General features: G+C 38.0%; 2 protein-coding genes across 2 annotated transcripts in view; one reads left to right on the top strand and one right to left on the bottom strand.

Moving 5' to 3' along the window:
• The window catches only part of LOC137288199 (glutathionyl-hydroquinone reductase YqjG-like), a 22,070-nt gene extending 6,000 nt beyond the window's left edge, over positions 1-16,070 (top strand). Inside the window, exons 4-8 of the mRNA XM_067820640.1 lie at positions 1,429-1,627; positions 13,037-13,130; positions 13,775-13,891; positions 14,173-14,289; positions 15,034-16,070. Of these exons, the coding sequence (XP_067676741.1) occupies positions 1,429-1,627; positions 13,037-13,130; positions 13,775-13,891; positions 14,173-14,289; positions 15,034-15,129 (623 nt within the window). The 3' untranslated portion in view covers positions 15,130-16,070. The remainder of the gene's footprint in view (positions 1-1,428; positions 1,628-13,036; positions 13,131-13,774; positions 13,892-14,172; positions 14,290-15,033) is intronic.
• Positions 15,795-22,138, bottom strand: LOC137288198 (protein DGCR6-like). The gene is made up of 5 exons (XM_067820638.1): positions 21,752-22,138; positions 21,226-21,375; positions 18,089-18,249; positions 17,670-17,776; positions 15,795-17,375 (listed from the first exon to the last, which is right to left on the bottom strand). The coding sequence occupies exons 2-5, from the start codon at positions 21,336-21,338 to the stop codon at positions 17,163-17,165; spliced, it is 594 nt and encodes a 197-aa protein (XP_067676739.1). The 5' UTR covers positions 21,339-21,375; positions 21,752-22,138; the 3' UTR covers positions 15,795-17,162.

Raw genomic sequence — 22,138 nt, 5'->3', positions numbered from 1 at the left:
AGAAATATTCTTTCTAAATACACAAAGTATTTTCCTTTTGGCAATTTATGAAGTGAATATGGGTAAAAAAACAACTTAAAAAGTATTTTCTTATAAGTTTACAATTTTAACCAGTAAAAACATTACTGGCTAGCGACCATTTTAAGGAGGTTTTTAATGATTTGGTTTTAACGATTTGTCTTGATGATAGATCAGCTATTCACCGATGTTTTCTGCTTGTTTACAGTTGCCAATCGTGTTTCTCCGAAACGCGGTTAACAGGAAGCGCGGTAGTGTAGATTATGTTTTCCCAACAACTGACAAGACCAGTTATCACCATTTCTGAATTTGTTGTTATTCATCTAATTTGACATAAAACCATGGTGTTTCAAACCTTGAGATATTGAATAAATTTCATCATTGTAATTTGTTTTAAGAAAGAATTAAAAGACCAAAACTCCCTCTTATTGTGGATGTTGACGGATATTGAATTAAGCGGATGGGAAAACGGAGATGTCACTGTGGGGCTGAACTTATCAAACTGGACATTTTGAGTAGTTGTTTGCAATTTTGGCAGTGAAAAAATAAAGGTGAAAATTGACAGTAATATTTTGTCAGTATCATCTGCATGGCATCTGTCAAGTCCATAAAATGGAGATGGAAAATTGGGTCAATTCAAAGTTAAGTGATTGAATGGGTATGATCAGACAATTAAAATCTGCACTGAACTGAATTGTCAAGTCATTAATTCACAACACAGCCTGGATGATTTTCATTCAATACTCATCGTTTATGAAATTTCATCTCAGCACACATACCCCGACATGTTTCGGTCTCTTCTTCCGAGGGATTCATATTTGTAACATCTACAACATAAAATTCTCACAGTAATTTTAACTCTTGTAACCTATCGTTTTTTGGATGTGTCAATGTGTGAAATACTGTGGAAGTACAAGTAGAGCTGTCTGCACAAGCGCTACAACCAGGTGTTGGTGAAAATTAGTATGCAGCGATAACTGGTCGCTAGCCAGTAGGATTTTATTTTTTGAGCGGGGAAAATTAATTTTTTATTTTTGTTCTTATTCTGGAAAAAATACGACAGGCAGATCCGTAAAACAAGAAATAAAATTGGTCTGGCCTAATGTAGAGGAGAAATGTAAAAGACAACGCTTACGTAAGAAGCATCCATAAAATCTGTGAAGAATCCATGTCAATACATGTACATTCTTCTCATTCATACTAAGTGGCTGGGTTCCAAAGAATGTTCGCTTCCACTGTGTTCATCTGATTGACAGTTATATTGAGAACTGCAACCTGTTTTTTGTATTAATATCATGATATCTAACAGTGGGTTGGCATTGTGTAATGGAACGTCTAAGAAGTGGTCCAGTTATCAGAGCATTATTCATGTTGCTGAATGGTTGGTTACTGACAACAACATTGTTACAGAATACCAAGGGAGATTCACAGTACCTGTCCTGTGGGACAAACAGACAAAGACAGTCGTCAACAATGAGTCCAGTGAGATTATCAGAATGTTCAACACAGAGTTCAATGCATTCTGTGAGACGCCTGAACAGCGGGAGCTGAACTTCTACCCAGCTGAACTGCAGGCAGCCATTGATGGTGTCAATGAATGGGTGTATCCGTGAGTAAAAATTTTCTTATGTTACCATGGTTACTCAGACACATTTGGTACACCTATGGTGTTGAGATGCTAAGGGGTTGGTGGGGTAGCTTTATTGTTGAGTGTTCATTCTTCTCCCCAGACATAGGTTCAAATCCCCAAATAAGAAAGTCTTGTGTCCCCGGATTTGGTTTACTGTGATATTGCTATGAATGACACATGTTTTGGGAGCAGTATTTATGCCATATGTCAGTGAAGCCTTGAAGTACATTCACATGCCTAAACCAGGGCTCCTGATTAAAAAAAAACATGCATGATATGGTAGGAAATAGGTTAGAAAACAGCAGGTACACATGGTCTTAGAATCATTTAGAGACATATTTATCTGAAAAAGTATTGTATTATTGTTTATTAAATTCTTTACACAAGAGTAGCGATGTTGTGGTGCATATATGGATCGCAACACAAAATTACGCCATTAAATTCCATTCATTACTCTAAATGTACTTTCAAGGTCTTCCAGTACTCCTATACTGGAAAAATACAGAGTACATACTCTGGAGCCCTGGCACTGGTGAGATGCTAAGGGGTCTGTAGGGTAGCTTTGTTGTTGAGTGTTATTCATTTCACCAAAGACTTGAGTTCAGATAAAGCCATTTTCTCGTGTTCCTCGACATGATATTGCTGGGATATCGCTTAGAGTAGAATCGCGAACAAGATTTAAGCATTATGTCAATGAAGCTTTGAAGTACAAGGCGACTCTGCTTGTTGTAAGAGGCGACTAACAGGATGGGGTTGTCAGGCTCACTGACTTGGTTACATTGGTTCCCAATAGCACAGATTGATGCTCATGATCACTGGATTGTCTGGTCCAGACTTAATTATTTCCAGACCGCCGCAATATATCTGGAATATTGTTGAGTGTGGCGTAAAACTACACTCACTCACTCACTTGAAGTATGCTCACTTGCCTAAACTAAGCCCTCAAACTTAATGATATATATCCTTTGTCTGTGTCTGTGTGAGAGCATGTGAGCTGACTAAGGGGTGGGAGTACTAGCCTAGTGGTTAAACTCGCCACATCTCTACATAGGTACAGTGTGTGAAGTCCAATTCTGGTGTACCCCGCTATGATTTTGCTGGAATATTGCTAAATGCGACATAAAACTCACTCACTCACTCACAGCTTGACTGATCTTATCATTGTACAACTTACTACCATTCTACTAGTAGTTGTCATGCTCTGGTTCAAACATAGTGAGTTTAGTTTTACGCCACACTGAACAAAATTTCATCTATATGGTGGCTATAATTAATTGAGTCTGGACCAGACAATGTAGTGATCAACAGCACGAGCATTGATCTGTGCAACTGGGATATGATATGTCAACCAAGTCAGTGGAAGTCGCGGTGGCTGAGCGGGCTAGGCAGCTGACTTTGTGTGCTGGCGACTAGGTGCCTGACTCTGAGGGTGCGGGTTCGAATCCCGGGTGGGAGTCAACTGAAAAAAGTAGTGGAAGTCGCGGTGGCTGAGCAGGCTAGACGGCTGACTTTGTGTGCTGGCGATTAGGTGCCTGACTCTGAGGGTGCGGGTTCGAATCCCGGATGGGACTCAACCGAAAAAAGTACTAGAATTAGTACTTTACTATGAAAGTGAAATCCCAAATATGACATATGTTACATTTGACCACTTTCTAAATGGCATCGTGTAATCAAGTCAGTGAGTCTGCCGACCCAATCTCTTTAGTATCCTGTTACGACAAGCACATTACTGAAGATCAATTCTAACCTGGATCTGCTCGAGTGTTTCAAACCCACATGGTTGTGGAATAATGTGACCTTTCTGAAGTTACACAACACTAGATTTCTTCCCATAGACTTCTTAAGCAATCTTATATATTTTTTTTTCAATCATTCAGACTTACAACAGCCATCCCGTGTACACATGGGTACAGCCTGGCCTTTAAACTGCAATGTTAACAAACACAAATTCTAGGTAACTTATCCTGTTCATTTTCCGAGCACAGGTAGCTGATCACTTCAAACCTAGTTGCTCACCAAATGTCACTCTGCACACACAGTGAGCAGAAGTCAAGCTGCTAAAAGGACAGCCCTAAATACTTAAAATTTTGGTCAGGTTTAATTACTAGATGGATGGGCTTTTAACATGTTGACTGCCTATCACAGGTATACTAGGAGTATCAATTCTGGTCAAATTGAGTTATCTCTCAACTCCTGTCCTTCTTTGTTACAACCAGGAGACAATTGCTTCTTGTGCCTGTTTGCCAACATGTGAAACTTGTTTTGAAAGACCACTGATATAGCTACAATATAACTCATAGTGGCAAGTACCACCAGAATTGGTACTGTGAGTATACTCATGGTGGCAGTCATCTGTCAAATTTCTCTATCTCCTCAGATGTTAACATACAGTTCTCGCATAGGCAGCATGTGATTCTGATTCAGTGTTCTCGAACCTCTGAGGGATATTCATAAAGGAAGATAACTTTCAAGTGTATGATACTCCTATCATGTCATTAATGTTTTTGAAGTTTATTCTGATGTGTAGATCACAGATCTATCTAGCGTGATCTGCAGGGAGACGTTTGTCATGTAATAATTTTATGTTTGTTTTTTAGTGATTTTAGTGTGATATGTCTTATGCATGATTATAAGAATTGCCATCTTTTTAATCTTATCGAAGTGTCCTAAAGTCACTATATCTTGAGCATAAGTCAAGAGATGCTGTGCTTGGGGGTTTATGTCCAGGGCCGTTTTAATGCTCCAAGGCTGACAGATTCATGCCAGTGTATTTTATGTTCCTGGTCAGATAGAGGACAGACATACTATGGAAACAAATGGAGAGCTAAGGCAGCATAAAAAAATAAATGTTTCTCAGGCACATTTTTTTCAAAAGTGACAAGGATGGTAGGACTTTATTTTTATTTTCAGATAGGATTTGCTAAGTGACAAGGGAAGAATACATATATTTTTTTTTTCTCTCAGAAATGCAGCTTGGAAAGTTAAGCCTGTGTTAATGAGTTGTAGATTCAGTCACACTCGTTCTTACAGAAACTCATTCTTAAGTGGACAAATGCATGATTGGGATGCTGCCAAGCCAAAATCTTTTTTAATGGCAATAAAAAATTATAACACTCTCAAAAAAAAGTGATGTGCTGATGCCTGAGAAACATTTCACTTTTTTATTTAGCCTAAGGTACCTGTGAGTTCGATGGTGAAAGAAACTTTGGAACTATAAGAGCAGCAATCTAAAACTCATTTTTAGTCAACATTATATCGTATTTGTCAAAGTAGAATGCAGACATTCTGACATATATTACTAGTATTAATACTCTTCTACAACAGTATTTACATCACGTTTTTTTCAGTGTTGCAAGATTTACAACAAACACGTAAAGCCACAATGTGTGTTAAAAATCACCATCGGAATCATATCTCACATCCTAATATGGATGTTTACAGAAAGAAACTATTTCATTGAATAAAGACCTAAATTTATTCATGATAATGTAAATTAAAAATATGCAACAAGGGACCTTGAAACACTGGTTTAAGGATAATGAAGATATAATTTGTATAACTAGTATTGCAGTATTCTGAGATTCAGGCACCCACACTGTGATATGTATTGTGACACATTCAGAACTTAAGTGTTTGACAGTGAGTGACTCTAATTGTGCATTGTATTTTCTATATTATAAGCCCCTGTATAGAACAATATTTTCTGGATAGACTGTTCGGGTTAACACAGACAGCTGTGTTTTTCACACAAGATACAGTAATTGGCATGCATGTTTTTCACACTCATATTCTGATCTACTTAATTTTAAAAAGTACCTTTACACAGCAGCATAAAAAAAGGAGTAAATTTTGAAATGATTCCGGACTGCCATGAACATTTCACATGCAAAAGATGTAGACTGCACATTTATAATTAATTTTCTGCACTCACTTGTAGAAAGCCTACTGTGAACATTCGGATAAAAACTTGTGTCATGAGTGCTATTTTTCGATACAATTTGTTGTACTGTTTTCAATCGGGACAGCAGTACAAGAGACTGTATCGAAATGTTGCCCTCACAAAATAAAGAAGTTGTTATCCATAAACTATTGTTCTAACTTCTAAAATGCCAAACAAATTATGAGCCCCTGAACCATTTTGTGATAACAGCAATCTCAAAATTTGTTTGTATAGTCAAGGATTCAATTTTTGTGTGTATACAATCTATAGTATCATGCTATGACATTTTGTCATTGAATTACAAAGGAAAACATTTTTTTGTAAATGAAAGTTTGTGTAGATTTTTATATAAACCTTAAAGAAAATCACAAAAACTTTGTATATTTTCTTTACCCTGTTCTCAGAAAAGATGTTGCAAAACATATTGTTTGAAAAGCATATTGTAATGTACCAGTACTGGTAACACCAAGCAGTTCTGTATTATTCATTATCAGTTATGTAAACACTGAATCTACATAAAAACAAAATAGAACTCTTTGATTGATGTAACCGTAGTGATGACAGCTGTCATCCTTTAGCTGGTTGGTACAGAGAGTCCACTAAATGACAGGGAACAGAATTTCAAAGAAGTTTAAGGATTGGTCCAATATTGGAAGAAACCATTATCCAAGGTATGTCAGGTATGGGTGCAGATCTAGGTGAAGTGACCTCTTAGAAAGAAAGAAGTCACCCAGTTGTGAAGCATTGACCTGTAAACAGGATGGAACAGTCCACTTCGCTGGCCATTATCCTACCAGGATATGAATTACAGATTGAAGTAGACTGCTCCTTGTGATAAATGCAGAATGTGTAGATTATCTGCGTTGCCTTTATTAATGTATGAATATTGGAGAAAAGCTAAGCTTATCTTGAGAGGCAGGTGTGCTGGTCTGAATGACAAAAAAAGCCTTGCAGCTGATTGTTCAGATGTTCCAACATGACCTCCCATGACAGGCTCTCAGATCTTGGTGTAGAGGGGGAAACTATGTCATCATCAGTAAAATACTGTAGTCGCTAGCGACCAGTTATCGCCATTTTAAAGTGGTTTTTAACTAGTTGCTCCATTATTTCTTAACAGAATGAAATAAAATTTGTCTTGGTGATAGATCAGCTATTCACAGATGTTTTCTGCTTGTTTACAATTGCCAATCGTGTTTCTTTGAAACGCAGTCAACAGCGAACCCTGTAGTGTATATTGTGCTTTCGCAACAAATATCGACACCAATTATCGCCATTTCTGATTTTTGTTTATGTCATTCACCTAATTTGACATAAACTTGGTAATAAAACTACTGTGTTTCAAACCTTGACAGACTGAAGAAATTTCAAAGAACAAAACTCACTCTCACTGTGAATGTTGACGGATGCTAATATAAACTGATGGGAATGTGGAGATGTCGCCGCTGGGTTGAACTTATGAAAGTTGACATTTCGAGTAGTAGTTTGCAATTTTCACAATGTTTGTTTTCTCGAGGAAAAACGAAAAGATGAAGGTGAAATTGGCAGTTATATCTTGTCAGTATCGTCTGCATTATATCTGTCGAGTCCATAAAACGGAGATGGAAATTTGGGTCAATTCAAACTTAGGTGATTGAGTGTTGGCATGGTAGGTATGATCAGACAAATTAAAATCTGCACTTTGTATAGACTGAATTGTCAAGTCATAGATTCACAACACAGCCTGGATGATTTTCATTCAATTCTCATTGTTTATGAAATTTCAAGTCAACGCACGAATGGTCACGTGACATCCCCCCGACATGTTTGGGTCTCATCTTCCGAATGATTCATGATGACCATTGTAACACATTTTTTTTGGACGTGTCAATGTGTGAAATACTACAAGTAAACAAGTAAAGCTGTCTGCACAAGCGTTACTAGCCAGTAGTGATGGCCACTAAGGCCATATATAAAAATATTCTTGTTTCTCATTACTGCCCAACCCAAACATTCGACCTGACCTCAAGATTTAAAACAATATTTTACACAGGAGAAAATGCAGCTTAGACTTTTTCACACTTTTAAGATTTTCTGTCAGAGAAAAGGCATTACTTTCCACAGAAATCAAAGGGTTTGGGTCATAATATAAAATATGATGTAAAACTAAAATCTGTCCAACCCATATTTTTTTAAAAAAGCGGTGAGAAACAGAAATATTTGAATATGCGACCCAATCACTCACTGAAAACAATGAAAACTGAATTTGAGCAACTAGCATGGATACTTTATTAGTAATTTTATGAGCAAGAAGTTAAAACAGACAGGTGCAGTTAGAAGTACTTGATGAAGGTGTTACGAAGAGTCCACTGAATGACAGGGGACACAAGTTGGAGGAAGTTTAAGGTGTTCAGTATTCAGGATTGGCCCAATGCTAAAAGGACCATTGTCCCGTAACCGTATGTTGGGCATGGGTGCATATCTAGGTGAAGTGATCTGGTCAAAATACAGACGTCACCTAGTTAACAGTAGGCTGTAAAGAGGATGGGACAGTCCACTTTTTTGGTGATTAATATATCCTACCACACATTAATCATAAACACAAGAAACTGAACATGCAAAGTTTGTCTGTGCAATGCAGTAGCTAGGCGGTTGGGAGAATATGGGACTGGGACTGTTGTGGTTCAGGGACTGTGAGACAGACAAGCCCTGTCCATCCTAGTATCTGCTTACCAAGAAACATTTGACTTTCCTGACAGCAACATTAGAATCTGTGTCAAAATGTCACCTTTCACAGTATAAAGGAGTTTTATGTCCATAAAATTATCATTATTCTTCAGCCGTTAAACAGTAGCCTGTTCATGGTTGCAGAAAAGTTTCGTGTGAGCTTATCAGCCATCTGTCCATGTTCAGTTCAGTACAACACAGGAGTGATTTCATGGGTTAATGACTCTTATGTCAGCATTTTAAACATATTTTATGTTGTTATCTTTCTATTTTTAAGAAAACATTCCATTCATTGACATGGAGTCTTCTGTTTGAGTTGTAGGGCTTTTTATCGTTAAATTTTATGATGATATATTATTATATTATTATAATTTAGGATATATTGCTCTGTAAAATGTTTTAAGTTCAGAGATAAGATATTAGTCTATCTTTGTGAGTTCCCATGTTTTTAAGAATGTGAGACTGGATATCTGTAGGATTCTTTATCAAACATGTTGAAGGTTGTTCAGAGTATTATCGCAGTGAAAATTGTAATCGTAGATTCAGTGATCATCCTGTCCATGAGTTAAGAAATGAAATACGAGCAAAAGAAATTTTTACAAGTTGTTTACACATCATGCTGATGTACTACCATAAAGTCATGTCTTAGTGGTTATATGTACTGTATGTAGTGCTAATATCTGTCATTGATTATATCATCCCTGATGTCACAAGCTCTGTTGATGTAACAGTAGTAATGATGTTGTTCTTAAATTGTTAGGAAGAGTCCACTGAGTGAAAGGGGACTGAAGTTTGAATAAATCTTAAATTTGATAGTTTCTCTCAGGATTAGTCCAATACTGGAAGAAACCACTCTCATTCACAATTAAGATTTGCCCACCTACATTTGCACCTACAGCTGACATACTTTGGTGACCAGTCAGAAATATATAAGTCACCGAGTTCTCAAGTTTATGGCTGTAAACAGGATGGAACAGTCCACTTTGTTGGCCATTATCCTACCAGGAAGTGAATCATTTATTAAAATGGACTCTTCCTTGTGATAAATGACATACAACATGAAGGCAACCTCTCACTAGAATTGTTTTTAACAGAAAATGCACTGCTCTTAGTTATTGTATTATATATTCCATATCACTGTTGTAGTTGTATGTGGCAATTGTAAGTCGTTGTTGATTATTATACAATGGCGCTGATGACATTCAGGGAACTATGGTGATTATCATTATAGTTTGGTGGGGAATTATTCTAATACTGTGGTATTATGAAATGATTATAATCATAGTGCCATGGTGATGTTAAGAATCATGCTTTTCTCTGGTGTAGTTAATTATCATAATACAATGATAATCATGATAATACCATAGTGGTGGTGAGAATCATAAATTATTATTATCAATATCATATGTGTTAATTTTAATTCCACTATATATGTTAATCTGAAAATCATTGTAGTGAAGTCATGACAATATATTCACATCAGGTGCTTTTAGAAGAAATGAACAGTGTGTTAAAATTTAAACTAATACTTTCTTATTATTTCCTGAAATTTACAAACATACCAATCCACCATAAAATGAACTCCATCTCACAAGGTTGAAGAAGAAACACAGATTTGTTATCCATAAGAAGGTTATAACACGGACTGTTCATCTACGCCCACAATATCTATCTCTTGAACAAATCACATCATCCTGCTTGTCATGTTACTACCACACAGCTCATCAGAGAGTACTACTACAAGTGCTATTTCTGTCCCTGAGACCTGCTACACAGCTAGGTCAGGTGACCTTCACAGAGTAGGTAAATAGGTCCCTGAAGAGCTGCAGACACAGACACCAATGGTCAGTGCAACATGTACTGTTAGCTGTCAGTGACCCAGGTCACCATGGGCTCAGTACAGGCCCAGTTCATGTTGAGTGCACCTGCCCTCTTCTACCATGACAAACCAGTGCAGCAGTTCCACAGACCGTTGACCTGTGTATGTTCCCAGGGGTGTGAAGCACTGCCTGCAGACATTCATGGCCACAAGGTCATGTAGAAGTCATACCATGGGTTCAATGAAACTGCCCCAGGACAGGCTGACACTTTTTCAGTTCAAAGAGGTCACAAGAAGAGCCAAATGGGGAATGAGAAATCAAGTACAGGCATCCTGCTCCCCCTATGTTGTAGTGGACTGTTCTAGTCACTGTTGTTTATCATGTACAATATTGTGTAGTGTGTGGGAGAGTCTATGTGAGGATGTAATAATACTTGGAAGAGTCTAATGATTGACAGCTATTGTTATGGTGACATATGACATTTCAACAGAAATCATGTGTAGATCTGTCTGAGAAATGATTCCGTTACTGATGACGTAAGATTGAAATCACAAGTGTGTTTAAAAGGTACCCAGCTGGTACTTCTTCAACACTGAATTAAAATTTACCCAGGCCTCCATTTCAATGCCAGGGGTGTTTTCTCAACAATGAATAATCACCTTGCTGCTATTGATAATTAACACAGGTCATGTATTGAAAAGTATGTTTACAGTGTAGAAACAGAGAGTGTGATTATTCATCCAGGATATCTTTTCAATACGTGGCCCAGGTTAATTTTCAGTAGCAATCAGGTGATTATTCAGTGTTGAAAAAAAAGACCCTTGGCATTAAAAATTGAGTCTGGGTATTAATTCAGTGTTGAAAAAGTACCTGCTGGGTACCTTTTCAATGTGGATATGCATTAAGTCTTACAGCGGATAATGAAGAATGGCAGAATATGGACCCCTGAAAATGTTAGAAAAAAAGATTATCTATTGTTTGGAATATCTGAAAACATCTGGAAACTTATAAAATCATTGATTAAGTTGTAGAAGTGTTTTGACACCCTCTTACAAAATTAATTAATTAGAATCTGTTTATTCTTAGTAACAAACATGAATCCTAAACGTGAGTATTAATGTTATAATGAAAACCTAAGTAAATGCATTCAAGTCCATGACATTACACCGTGACATGTTTACTGCTTCAATGGATTGTTTGACGTGATGATAATACAGTGTCTTGGTGTACGTGATTGTATTACTCTGTCATGGATGAATTGTTTGAAGTGATGATAATGCAGTGTCTCGGTGTACGTGATTGTATTACTCTGTCATGGATGGATTGTTTGACGTGATGATATTGCAGTGTCTCGGTGTACATGATTGTATTACTCTGTCATGGATGAATTGTTTGACGTGATGATATTGCAGTGTCTCGGTGTACATGATTGTATTACTCTGTCATGGATGGATTTTTTGACGTGATGGTAATACAGTGTCTCAGTGTACGTGATTGTATTACTCTGTCATGGATGAATTGTTTGAAGTGATGATAATGCAGTGTCTCGGTGTACGTGATTGTATTACTCTGTCATGGATGGATTGTTTGACGTGATGATATTGCAGTGTCTCGGTGTATGTGATTGTATTACTCTGTCATGGATGGATTGTTTGACGTGATGATATTGCAGTGTCTTGGTGTACGTGATTGTATTACTCTGTCATGGATGGATTGTTTGACATGATGATAATGCAGTGTCTCGGTATATTCCTTTTGTGAAAGCAGATGCCTGAATTTTATAGAAAATGAATATCATGTACTATTTATTTGTTATGCCTGTAATACACTTAGAACGAAATACATCATACAGTTCACTAAAAAAAACCACTTACCCTGTAGAATGTTTTGAATCTTTTACAAAGCATGAATGATGCTGTTATCTACAATTTTGGCCTATATTTATACTATGTACAGAAATTTATAATTTATAAATTGTCTATATTTATAAACCCCAGGACACCAGACAGTGTTTTGCGCACTCACTGAATATGTCAGTCTGAGTGTATTGTGGATGAAGGCCTCTCTACTGAAAACATACTGTCTGTCTTAAATGTTGGAAGGACCAGTGTTTAAGGAATGTGGCAAAAGTACACACACACGCATGCACGTATATATGCGCGCATGCACATGCATGCATGCATGCACACGCACACACACACACCTGTCTACCTGCATCACAGGAGGATTATGAGATGAAAGTCAGTGTTGTGCATATACTTACCATTTAAGGGAAACGTGCATGCTAATCTAGCAACTTAGTCAAAAAATCACAACTCACAATGTGTTAGGGTTAAATGTTGGCATTTCCACCTGTTATGCCTAATGCATAATTACCTTGGGTCCACTCATTGAGACAAGCATGACTTTTGACAAGAAAAGCCATGTTCAGTGTTAAGGTTTAGTTACACACTTTGAACTCGTACAGGCCATAGGTTAAACCAAGTATATTCCACTAATCAATTATGTATTGACTTGTTAATGGAAGACGGTATCCAGGCAAAGAGTCTTTATACCTGGCAGGCGGTACAATCTGAAATTGGGGCAGTGGGGTAGCCCAGTGGTCAAAGCGTTTGCTTGTCAGGCCAAAGACCCATGTTTGATTCTGCACATGGGTATAATGTGTGAAGCCTATTTTTGGTGTCCCCCTGCTGTGATATTGCTGGAATATTGCTAAAAGCATCATAAAACTGAACTTACTCCCTCCTTCTGAAATTACTAGCAACCAGTAATGTACGTGAGAGGTTTGTGAGGATTCTCACAGGTGTCAGTATTCATGAACTAGTAAGTCCTAAAGAAGCTTCAACATGGGGCTATGGTGTGAGGAAATCAGTTATGCAGATACTAGTTTCACTGTTATGAACTCTGACCTATTCCATGTTGCAGCCAGATCAACAATGGTGTCTACCGCTGTGGGTTTGCCAGGAGCCAAGAGGCATATGACAGTGCCATCACAGAACTCTTCCAGGGACTTGACCGAGTAAGATAAAGTCACAAGTAATTAGTGGATAAAGCTTCTGATTGTCTGAAGTGTATGATCAGAAGACTGATTCTTCAATATGTATGCTTGTGAGACAAACATGATGATCATAAGGCTTATTCTCCAGCATATGTGATTGTAAGACAGATTCCCTAACATGGATAATCTTAAGACAGATTCCCTAGCATGGACAATCGTAAGACATTCTCTAACAAGGACGATCGTAAGACTTACTCTCCAACATATATGATTATAAAACAGATTCTCTAACATGGATGATGATGACTTAAGACAGATTCACAAACATAGATGATCATAAGACTTATTTTCTAACATGGATGATGATGAGACTTAATCTCCAACATATATGATTGTAAACCAGATTCTCTAACATAAAATGATTGTAAGACTGATTCTGTAACATGGATGATCGTAAGACTTGCTCTCTAACATGGATGATAGTAAGACTTACTCTCTTACATGGATGATCATAAGACTTACTCTCTAACATGGATGATCATAAGACTTTCTCTCTAACATGGACGATCGTAACACTTACTCTCTATCATGGGCGATCATAAGACTTTCTCTCTAACATGGACGATCGTAAGATACACTCTAACATAATATACTTTGTGTGTCAGGCTGAAGAGATTCTCAGCAAACAGCGCTATTTGACAGGGAGTCGGGTCACAGAGGCAGACATCAGGCTGTTCACAACCCTTGTCAGGTTTGACAATGTCTACCACACACATTTCAAGGTAAAGATTCAACTGTCAAGTTGGAATGGTTTAACACCATCTTAAAGTTTGTCCATTTACTAAAGGGACACAATCCTTGAACCAAATAAAATATTTTTCATAATATGCTTAAGAACTGCTAGTTTCAGGAATGAACATTTTTTTTTTGACAAGTCAAAGGATTTTGCAGCTGATACTGAAATTAGTTACCAGTAACTGACAGGAAAAAAAGAATTCATGGAAACAAACTCACATTTGTGCAGATGTGTACACATGTAAGTGAAACAAACACTTTGTTTCAGTGTAACCGACGTCAGATTGTGGACTACCCCAACCTGTGGGGATACACCCAAGACCTGTACCAGCTCCCTGGGGTGGCAGCCACTGTCAACATGGAGCATATCATGAAACACTACTACGTGAGTACACCTGTGGAACACACCTGTCAGGTATTGCTGTACCTGCAGAGTATGCCTGTAAGATATACCCATAAGATACCTGTAAGATTTACCCATGCCGTCTATATCACACCTGTAAGATGTAAACAAAGGATACCTCTAAAATACAACTGTACAACACACAGGTAACAGTACAATGGAGTACACCTGTGCGGTATGACCATGGGATACCTTTAACTGTACAGCACACCTGTAGAGTCTAACAATCTGATATACTCCTACATCTGCACAGGACAACCGTAAGGTATACCCATAAGTTAAAGGGTAAAGATAGCTGAAAACTGCCTAGTGAATGCGTGATATGTATAATTAGTGTTCTGTAAACTGTAACATCATTGTCATGCTGCTACGTCATTGGCTGATCTGGAAGACAACATTACCTCAGCAAGAATCTGCATTTGGGAAGTTGTAAGACACAACAGCATGAGTAACTTGCTCAAAAGGAAAAACTAATACATTTTCCTTTAAACCTCTTTTCATTGTTTGATAGAATAGTATGTGATTCTATCTATAGTAAAGGTTGATACGCCATGGATATATATATTTGCATCCAGAACAATACAATTTACACAAACCCCCCTTTCTTGTTGTAATGAAAAGAAAAACAGTTAAATATTCAGAATATCCACCTGATATTCTCATCACAGTGACTCTGTAACCATTGTAACAAGTAGAAAAGTTTCTGTCATATATTTCTTTTTTCAGAAAAGCCACACATCTATCAACCCCTTTGGCATCGTCCCTGTTGGTCCACAACCAGACTTCACAGCACCCCATAACAGAGCCAGATTGTCAGCCTAGATGTCACATGTTCTTAAACAGGACCACGAGAACTAGAACAGTTGTGATGTTTGAAGGAGAACTACACTCAACTGACACAATGCACATGGCATTCTCATATTTTCGACCAAGAGGTCACAGCCCTGTATTATTTCTCAAAGTTTGTTTGTTGTTAACAGTCCCAACACTCAGTCTAATTTAGCCAAGACTGTCAGTTTAGATTTCTGACATAGTTCACAAAGAATTAATAGCACTGAGATTGTTCTCAACAGGTGTATTTCAATTCATATATACATGTACTAATATACAGTGGAAGCTGTCAAAACCGGCATCTGCCCAATCTGGCAAGTTGTCAACACTGGCACAAAATCTAAGGCCCATCCGTGCTTGAACATTTATCAATAGCTCTACAATCCAGCACATTATCTTAACTGGATTTCTTGAGTCCCAGTGAGTGCCCGTTTAAAAAGCCTTAACTTCCACTGTACTGGTATATTCTATTGGGTAGCCTAGTGTTTAAAGCGTTTATTCATTACACCTAAGGCCTGGGTTCAATTCCCCACATGAATACAATACGTGGGGCCAATTTTTCATGTCCCGTGCCGTAACATTGCTGGAATATTCTACTCACTCACTCACTCACTCTGTGAAAGAGAAAATGTATTTCACATATAAAGGAGATTATATTTTGCGCATATTAGTTTTATATCTTTTTTTTTTACATATAAATCAAGCATGTATGACTCATTTATATATTGGACGGTCTGATACCAGGATGCTACAAATGAAACACTTTTTGTTTTTTGTAGCTTGTTTTCTGTGTCTAGAATATACATGTATTTGATGTTGTTTGTTACATATGGCTCCGTTATGACGTATTAACAGTATGAAGCCAATGTTGAAAAAACATACATGTATATGTACATGTCAGCTTCCTTTCAAAATAAACACTTTTCAACATACTGTGAACCCATTTCTTATATTTCATAAAATGTTTTAGTATCGGTGCATTTATAAGCTATCTTGATTGCAGCAATAAAAGGTCGACTCACTGAACAAGACAAGCAAACCACAGAAGTGTCCACAGGGGAATGTTCAGATCTAATCTTGTTATGAATAGGTTTCAACCCAAACAAATATGTTACTTATTTGCATAGGTACACTGCTTTCAAAATGTTTTGTATTATGAACCTAGGAACAGTAAACGACAAACATATTTCACATCAAGCACTCATTCTTATATCTTTTCTTTTTGGTTTTAAGAAAATAACATTGAATGTCACAGAGTAATGATATATTTGAATCTTATTGTCATGATACATGAGAACATGGGGTGAAACATTTTCTTCCATGACCAGGTCTAACTGCATTGCTCGCTGTCCACTTCTCAGCTGACCCAAGCAATGAAGCTGATAGTGTAGTGTAGTTGTATTGTAGATCTAATCACAATGCACTTGTGGTGCATCTTCTATATTGCAGACATCAATTCCATTACGGTTTTTCATTGTGGTGTTAACAAAAACATAAAGATACTGTTCATCAGACACCCACAATGTCTCAGCTTTCATCAGTATGTCCTTTTGATAGTCAGTAATTCTTTCCCCAAGACCTATTCAAATAGGCTTTGATCAATTGTTGGTTTTGAAGAACTGACTAACTTGGCTGACATTAGATAACTGGTCTATTCTGATGTGGCTTTTTCATGGTAACGTCATCTGTCAACTGTCCCTGTACATACATTCTTTTGTGGTTAACCTCAGTTAAGCCTCCACACAGGAAATGGTTGTTTTAATGTTTTCAAGGATGAACACTGCAGAGTGAAGCACATATACATCTCCTTGCACCCAGTTCCAGACACAGTTCCAGAATAAGTTTCCAGCATAATCCTGGTGGCCTGTACATAACAGACTCTTAGCAAGACAAACCTACACTTGACATCAGGGGCAACAATCCACAGGAATGCTGCACCTTGACAGAGGTCAGGTCACTCAATACATCCATGAGATTGTCACTGGTCAGGTCCACTTCACTGACAAGAACAGGATACCAGTGTCTCAACACAGAGGAATATTCATCCGACTGAGTCTGAGGATGAACTCAAGCAGGTACATCTGAAGCCGGATCTCTTGACGGTTGTTGGTCACAAAGAATCCTGGGACTCCTGCTTTCTCCAACATCACCTGCTGGTCCATAACCTTCTGGTCAAGGTCAAGGATGACCTTCATGTCCTTCTTCTTCAACTCCTCATCACAGCGTTTGGTCATAGTCTGAATCAATGCAATACAAGGATTGAAGAACTAAAACCTACAACGTAATTTTGCCCCCAAAAGTACTGTTTGGCTAAGTATGTCCTTTCTCTCTACCTCAAAGCTACGACTGCTAAGTATTGTCCTTCCTTTCTACCACATGGATAATGCTGCTAGGTACAGTCACTCCGTTCTTCCTCAAGGCTAATGCTGCTAAGTTCTGTCCTTCCTTTCTACCTCAAAGCTACCACTGCTAAGTGCCATCCTTCCTGTCTACCTCTACGCTATGGCTGCAAATAGTTGAGACATACTTACCTCCAACTCCCGCTGGATCTGAGACTGGACCAGTGGAAGGTTGTGGGGCTTGGTCTGACATGACTGCAGCATCTCCTTATGTTTCTTCTGCATCTCGTGACGCTGAGCTTCAAACAACAGTCAATCAAAATCTTGAGCATTTCTGTTACACATGAAGTACTGGGACATCTCATGACAGTGCTTTTCAAAGGGAGGGTAAGCAAAAGGACATGAAACTTGCACATGAATATCAACAAAATTACATAGATATCATGTTATGGCTCTTGGTGAGGGTCTGAAAAAGTCACATTCCACACAAATGTTTAAGAAAATATACCCAGTGAAAGGTTGATTGCACAATGGTTTTAAGTCCGATTATGGCACACAACCCTCTCCCATTTGTTTTACAAGATACAGTGACGGTATGAACAGTCACCTACCCTTGTGTTCACTGCTGAGCTTTGATCTCTGATTGAAGAGGCTCTTCTCTTCCAGATGCTGCACCTCCTCCAGACTCCGTACAATCTCAAACACTGTCCCATCCAGCAGGGCATTGGCCAGACCAGACAGCAGGTCATAGGGCAGACGCTGCTGAAACTTCCTACAACAACAACGCTCAAACTATAATGTGCTTCCTACAACACAGGGCCCATTTCACAAAATGCTTGTAAGCCTAAGATCTCATAACTTTTTTTGTATAGATTGAACTTCCTATATTTATAGGAGGTTTGAATGCCATGAGGAAAGTTATGAGATCCCAGGCTTACAAGAGTTTCGTGAAATGATGCCCTGATATACTCATGAAGTTTTCTTGCTACCATATCCGTAAAATTAACTACATACTAAAATGACACAAAATGATTTCTTCTCTAAATATTGTTTAAAGTGAAATGTCATGGACAGTCATCCATGTTACTCAACATAGCCTACAGTCCACTTTGTTGGTCCTATCCAGTCAAGATACTGTTCATGGAGTGTTGGTTTCAGGAGAGCAGAAGCTTGGTAAATGTCTCGCTCTTCAGGTTATCTCCCTTGGTGCTTCATTGTTGATTGGTGTAATTAGTTGTTGAATGTTACCACTCATGGAGCTTTATCAATAATCCAAGATCAGTCATCCATCAATAATCAACTGTAATCATAAGCCCCACCACAAAACTCATGTGGGCAACAACGGGATGGAGTAGTAAATGGAACTGGCACCAAGAAATACCATGATCAACATGATTAAGGAAACTTCCTGTTGAGACACATGCACATTTGTGTGGTTTAGTTTGCAGTTTAACGAGTCAGGAAACGGCATTTGTTGTTTATGTCTTCATTTAATAAACATAACGATAAACATGAAATAATACACTCTCTAAACTTTAATTTGATGCTTCAGTTTTTATGAATATCAATTAGTCTCCCAAGCTCATCGAAAATAGCTGATGCACTCAGGATCAATTGACTGATCGATTATTCCAGGAACAGTGCTTGATTGTTTTACTGGTGTATTTAGTATGTTGAGCCAAAGTCAAGTTGCGCTGCTTTTATTGCAATAAATAGATGTTTTATTTAGGAGTTTACCCACTCAATAACTGACTTGCACCTGGTACAAATTAGACAAATAATTAGGGTGCACTTTGTAGCATTGGTTTGAACAGAGCACTAAATCGTGCCTAGAGTACCTATGCATTCAATGATTCATAAGCACTAAACAATGGCGTGAGTCTGTTTTGCTATTTAGCAGGTATCCAAGGAAGTCATGACCACAAAGAAATATATCTATGGCAATAAATCAAGCACAAGAATATGCAACTGAACACAAACATACTGTACACACTCATAATCGGATGACTAATATGGTCTTAGTTACATGGGAAAAGACTTGAAACAAAAATTTTCCATGTTAAGTAGTCTTGCATTGTACATCAGTATATCCAGTGTATGAAATAACGTCTGCCTGGCGGCCCGCTACTTGCGGGCTTACAACTTCATTGTATAGCCAGCCCTGTGGGCCAATCCATTTTCCATGTCTGTGGGTGATAATTTGAAAATAGTTTACAATCGTGGTAGTTAGACGATGTCTGTGTGTATAGTTCATGATCCAGGTTCCCTAAGTATTGGAAGGAATTATGGCAAATTTGAAGGAAATGCATCTCAAATGTAAACTAACGCAGCCCACTCACGAAACAATTGCAGTGATATCGGTAGTTTAGCGGTAATAACAGAAACATGACGCCCCTATCGGAAACAATGTAGGTAATACATGTACTTGAAACAAGATCTGCCATCTTTGGTGATTTCTCGGCTCAGTTCCGTGATTTGTCGGTCGCGTCCTGAAACACACACATCAAAACATGGCGTCACTGGAAGGAGCACCCGTCTCGGTGAGTTTTGTTTTTAGTTTCTACTATTTTCATTTTCAAAATTATTCATCTTTGACCACCTGTGTTGAATGCGTGTAGGTGTCGGAGCTATAAATTATGTTTTTAGGAAAAGATTGTCACTGCAAAAGAGCATCATATGTCATGCCACTGGAGGTTGTTTACATCTGAACATAGGAAGCATCCAGAGGCATGACTTATGAGTCATGATGCTCTTTTGCAGTGACAATCTTTGCTCATACCTACGCATTCAACACAGGTGGTCAAAGATGGATAATTATGAAAATGAAAACTTTAGAAACTAAAAACAAAACTCACCGAGACGGGTGCTCCTTCCAGTGATGCCATGTTTTGATGTGTGTGTTTCAGGACGCGACTGACAAATCACGGAATTGAGCCGAGAAATCTCCAAAGATGGCCGATCTTGTTTCTAGTATTACCGACATTGTTTCCGATAGGGGCATTGTCTTTCTATTATTACCGCTAAACTACCGATATCGCTGCAGTTGTTCACGAGTGGGCTGCGTTTGTTTACATTTGAGATGCAATTCATTCAAATTTGCCATAATTCCTTCCATTACTTAGGGTGGCCTGTGAATCCGAACTTTCAATCAAACCGAACCTTCCACAGATCAGTCTATCCTTTTATCTAAGACTAAACATGATTGGTCTAAAGAATGCTTTCAGAGACCAAGTCAGTTTTGCTGAATTTGCTGTTGCACATTTTCACTTCTCACAAGGAGAGTTACAAATCCCCTGTGCTAATTGCATGAATAACATGTAGAGACCATTCTTGCCTAGGTTACGGACCAATCTGATTTGCCTGTTAAAAAAATGTCTCATTCACATGGTAGTGACACTAAATGAATCAACAGGGACCACCAAGTTATGCTTTGTAAAATTTGCTTTTGCCTATGTTTAAGTTTACCTCATTATAAGTAATTCTTTGATAAGAGCATTTTAACACCTTGGTTACACTTTCACAGGGCCAGCAACATTTTTCAGTTATCAGTACAGTGGGCTTCCGGTTTTTTTTCAGGAGTTTCATACACTGATATCTTGTGCTCTGTATGATTTTTGCACCTCAGCTCTATGGCATGGATGCCTCAAATGCAAAACTAAACTTGTCACTTAGTTACATGGGTAAATATATAGCTCTAGATCTTGTTTTGTTCACAGTTAAATATTAGTGTGGTTCAAGAATATCTTACATGGGCAGCTCTCTGGCCATATTCTGCAGTTCACTGTTGAGGAGGTAGTGATTCTTCTGACGCTGTTCTTTGAGGGATTGATCATCACTGGATTGAGTATCCCCTGAATTCATTGTGCAGCATTCAAGTACAATCACCAGTGTAGAACAGCTGAAGATGGGATCACAGACTTTTACAACTCACATGAAATGTCAGTAAACATGCTTGCAGATGAAAATTGAGTTATAAATATGCCAGTGAGATAATAACATGACCTACGTAAAAACTGAAAAAACAAAACATCAAGCACATGAAAATACAGTTTGCAGTTGTTGATGTGCCATTGCCAAAACAAAGTGTCAATCATATATCTGGTTTGCATCTCTATTTGACCAAACATCCTACATTCACTGTAGGTTGGAGATTCTACTGCACCAATCCAGTAAGCATAATATGGGGGTAGAGACTGAGATATCTAACATTTTGAACATGGTTATGACATCAGTGTGGCTTATACTATAGTTATAATCTAATCAAATATACATACCGTCATAAAATACTGCCAACAGGATACAGGTCAGCAATTCCAACCCTGTTCTCCAAGTAAGGTTGAGTCGCCTCTTCGCAATCTTCTAGCTTCACTCGAATTATATAACACTAATGACGTCCTGTCAACAAAATAAACTAGATCCCCTGGCAAAATCACAACAGTCGATCGAAAACTGAACAATCGTAACTTTACCTCACTTCACACAAATCTGGTGGGCATTTTGGCATTGGAGTGTGCCTAGGTAAAGGTCAATACACTGTAAATAAAGAAAATTAGTTGTAGCGCCACAGTTATATTTGTTATATTTATTATATTCTTTTACCAGAGAGACACCACAATTACGTTCAAGATAAGGGAAACAACTCTGCTTAACGCGGAACTCCT

This window comes from Haliotis asinina, chromosome 6 (genome assembly GCF_037392515.1).
Source record: "Haliotis asinina isolate JCU_RB_2024 chromosome 6, JCU_Hal_asi_v2, whole genome shotgun sequence".
Classification (NCBI taxonomy): Eukaryota; Metazoa; Mollusca; class Gastropoda; order Lepetellida; family Haliotidae; genus Haliotis; species Haliotis asinina.
Note: the sequence above shows the minus strand (reverse complement) of the source record. Positions and strands in the feature narration are given on the sequence as shown.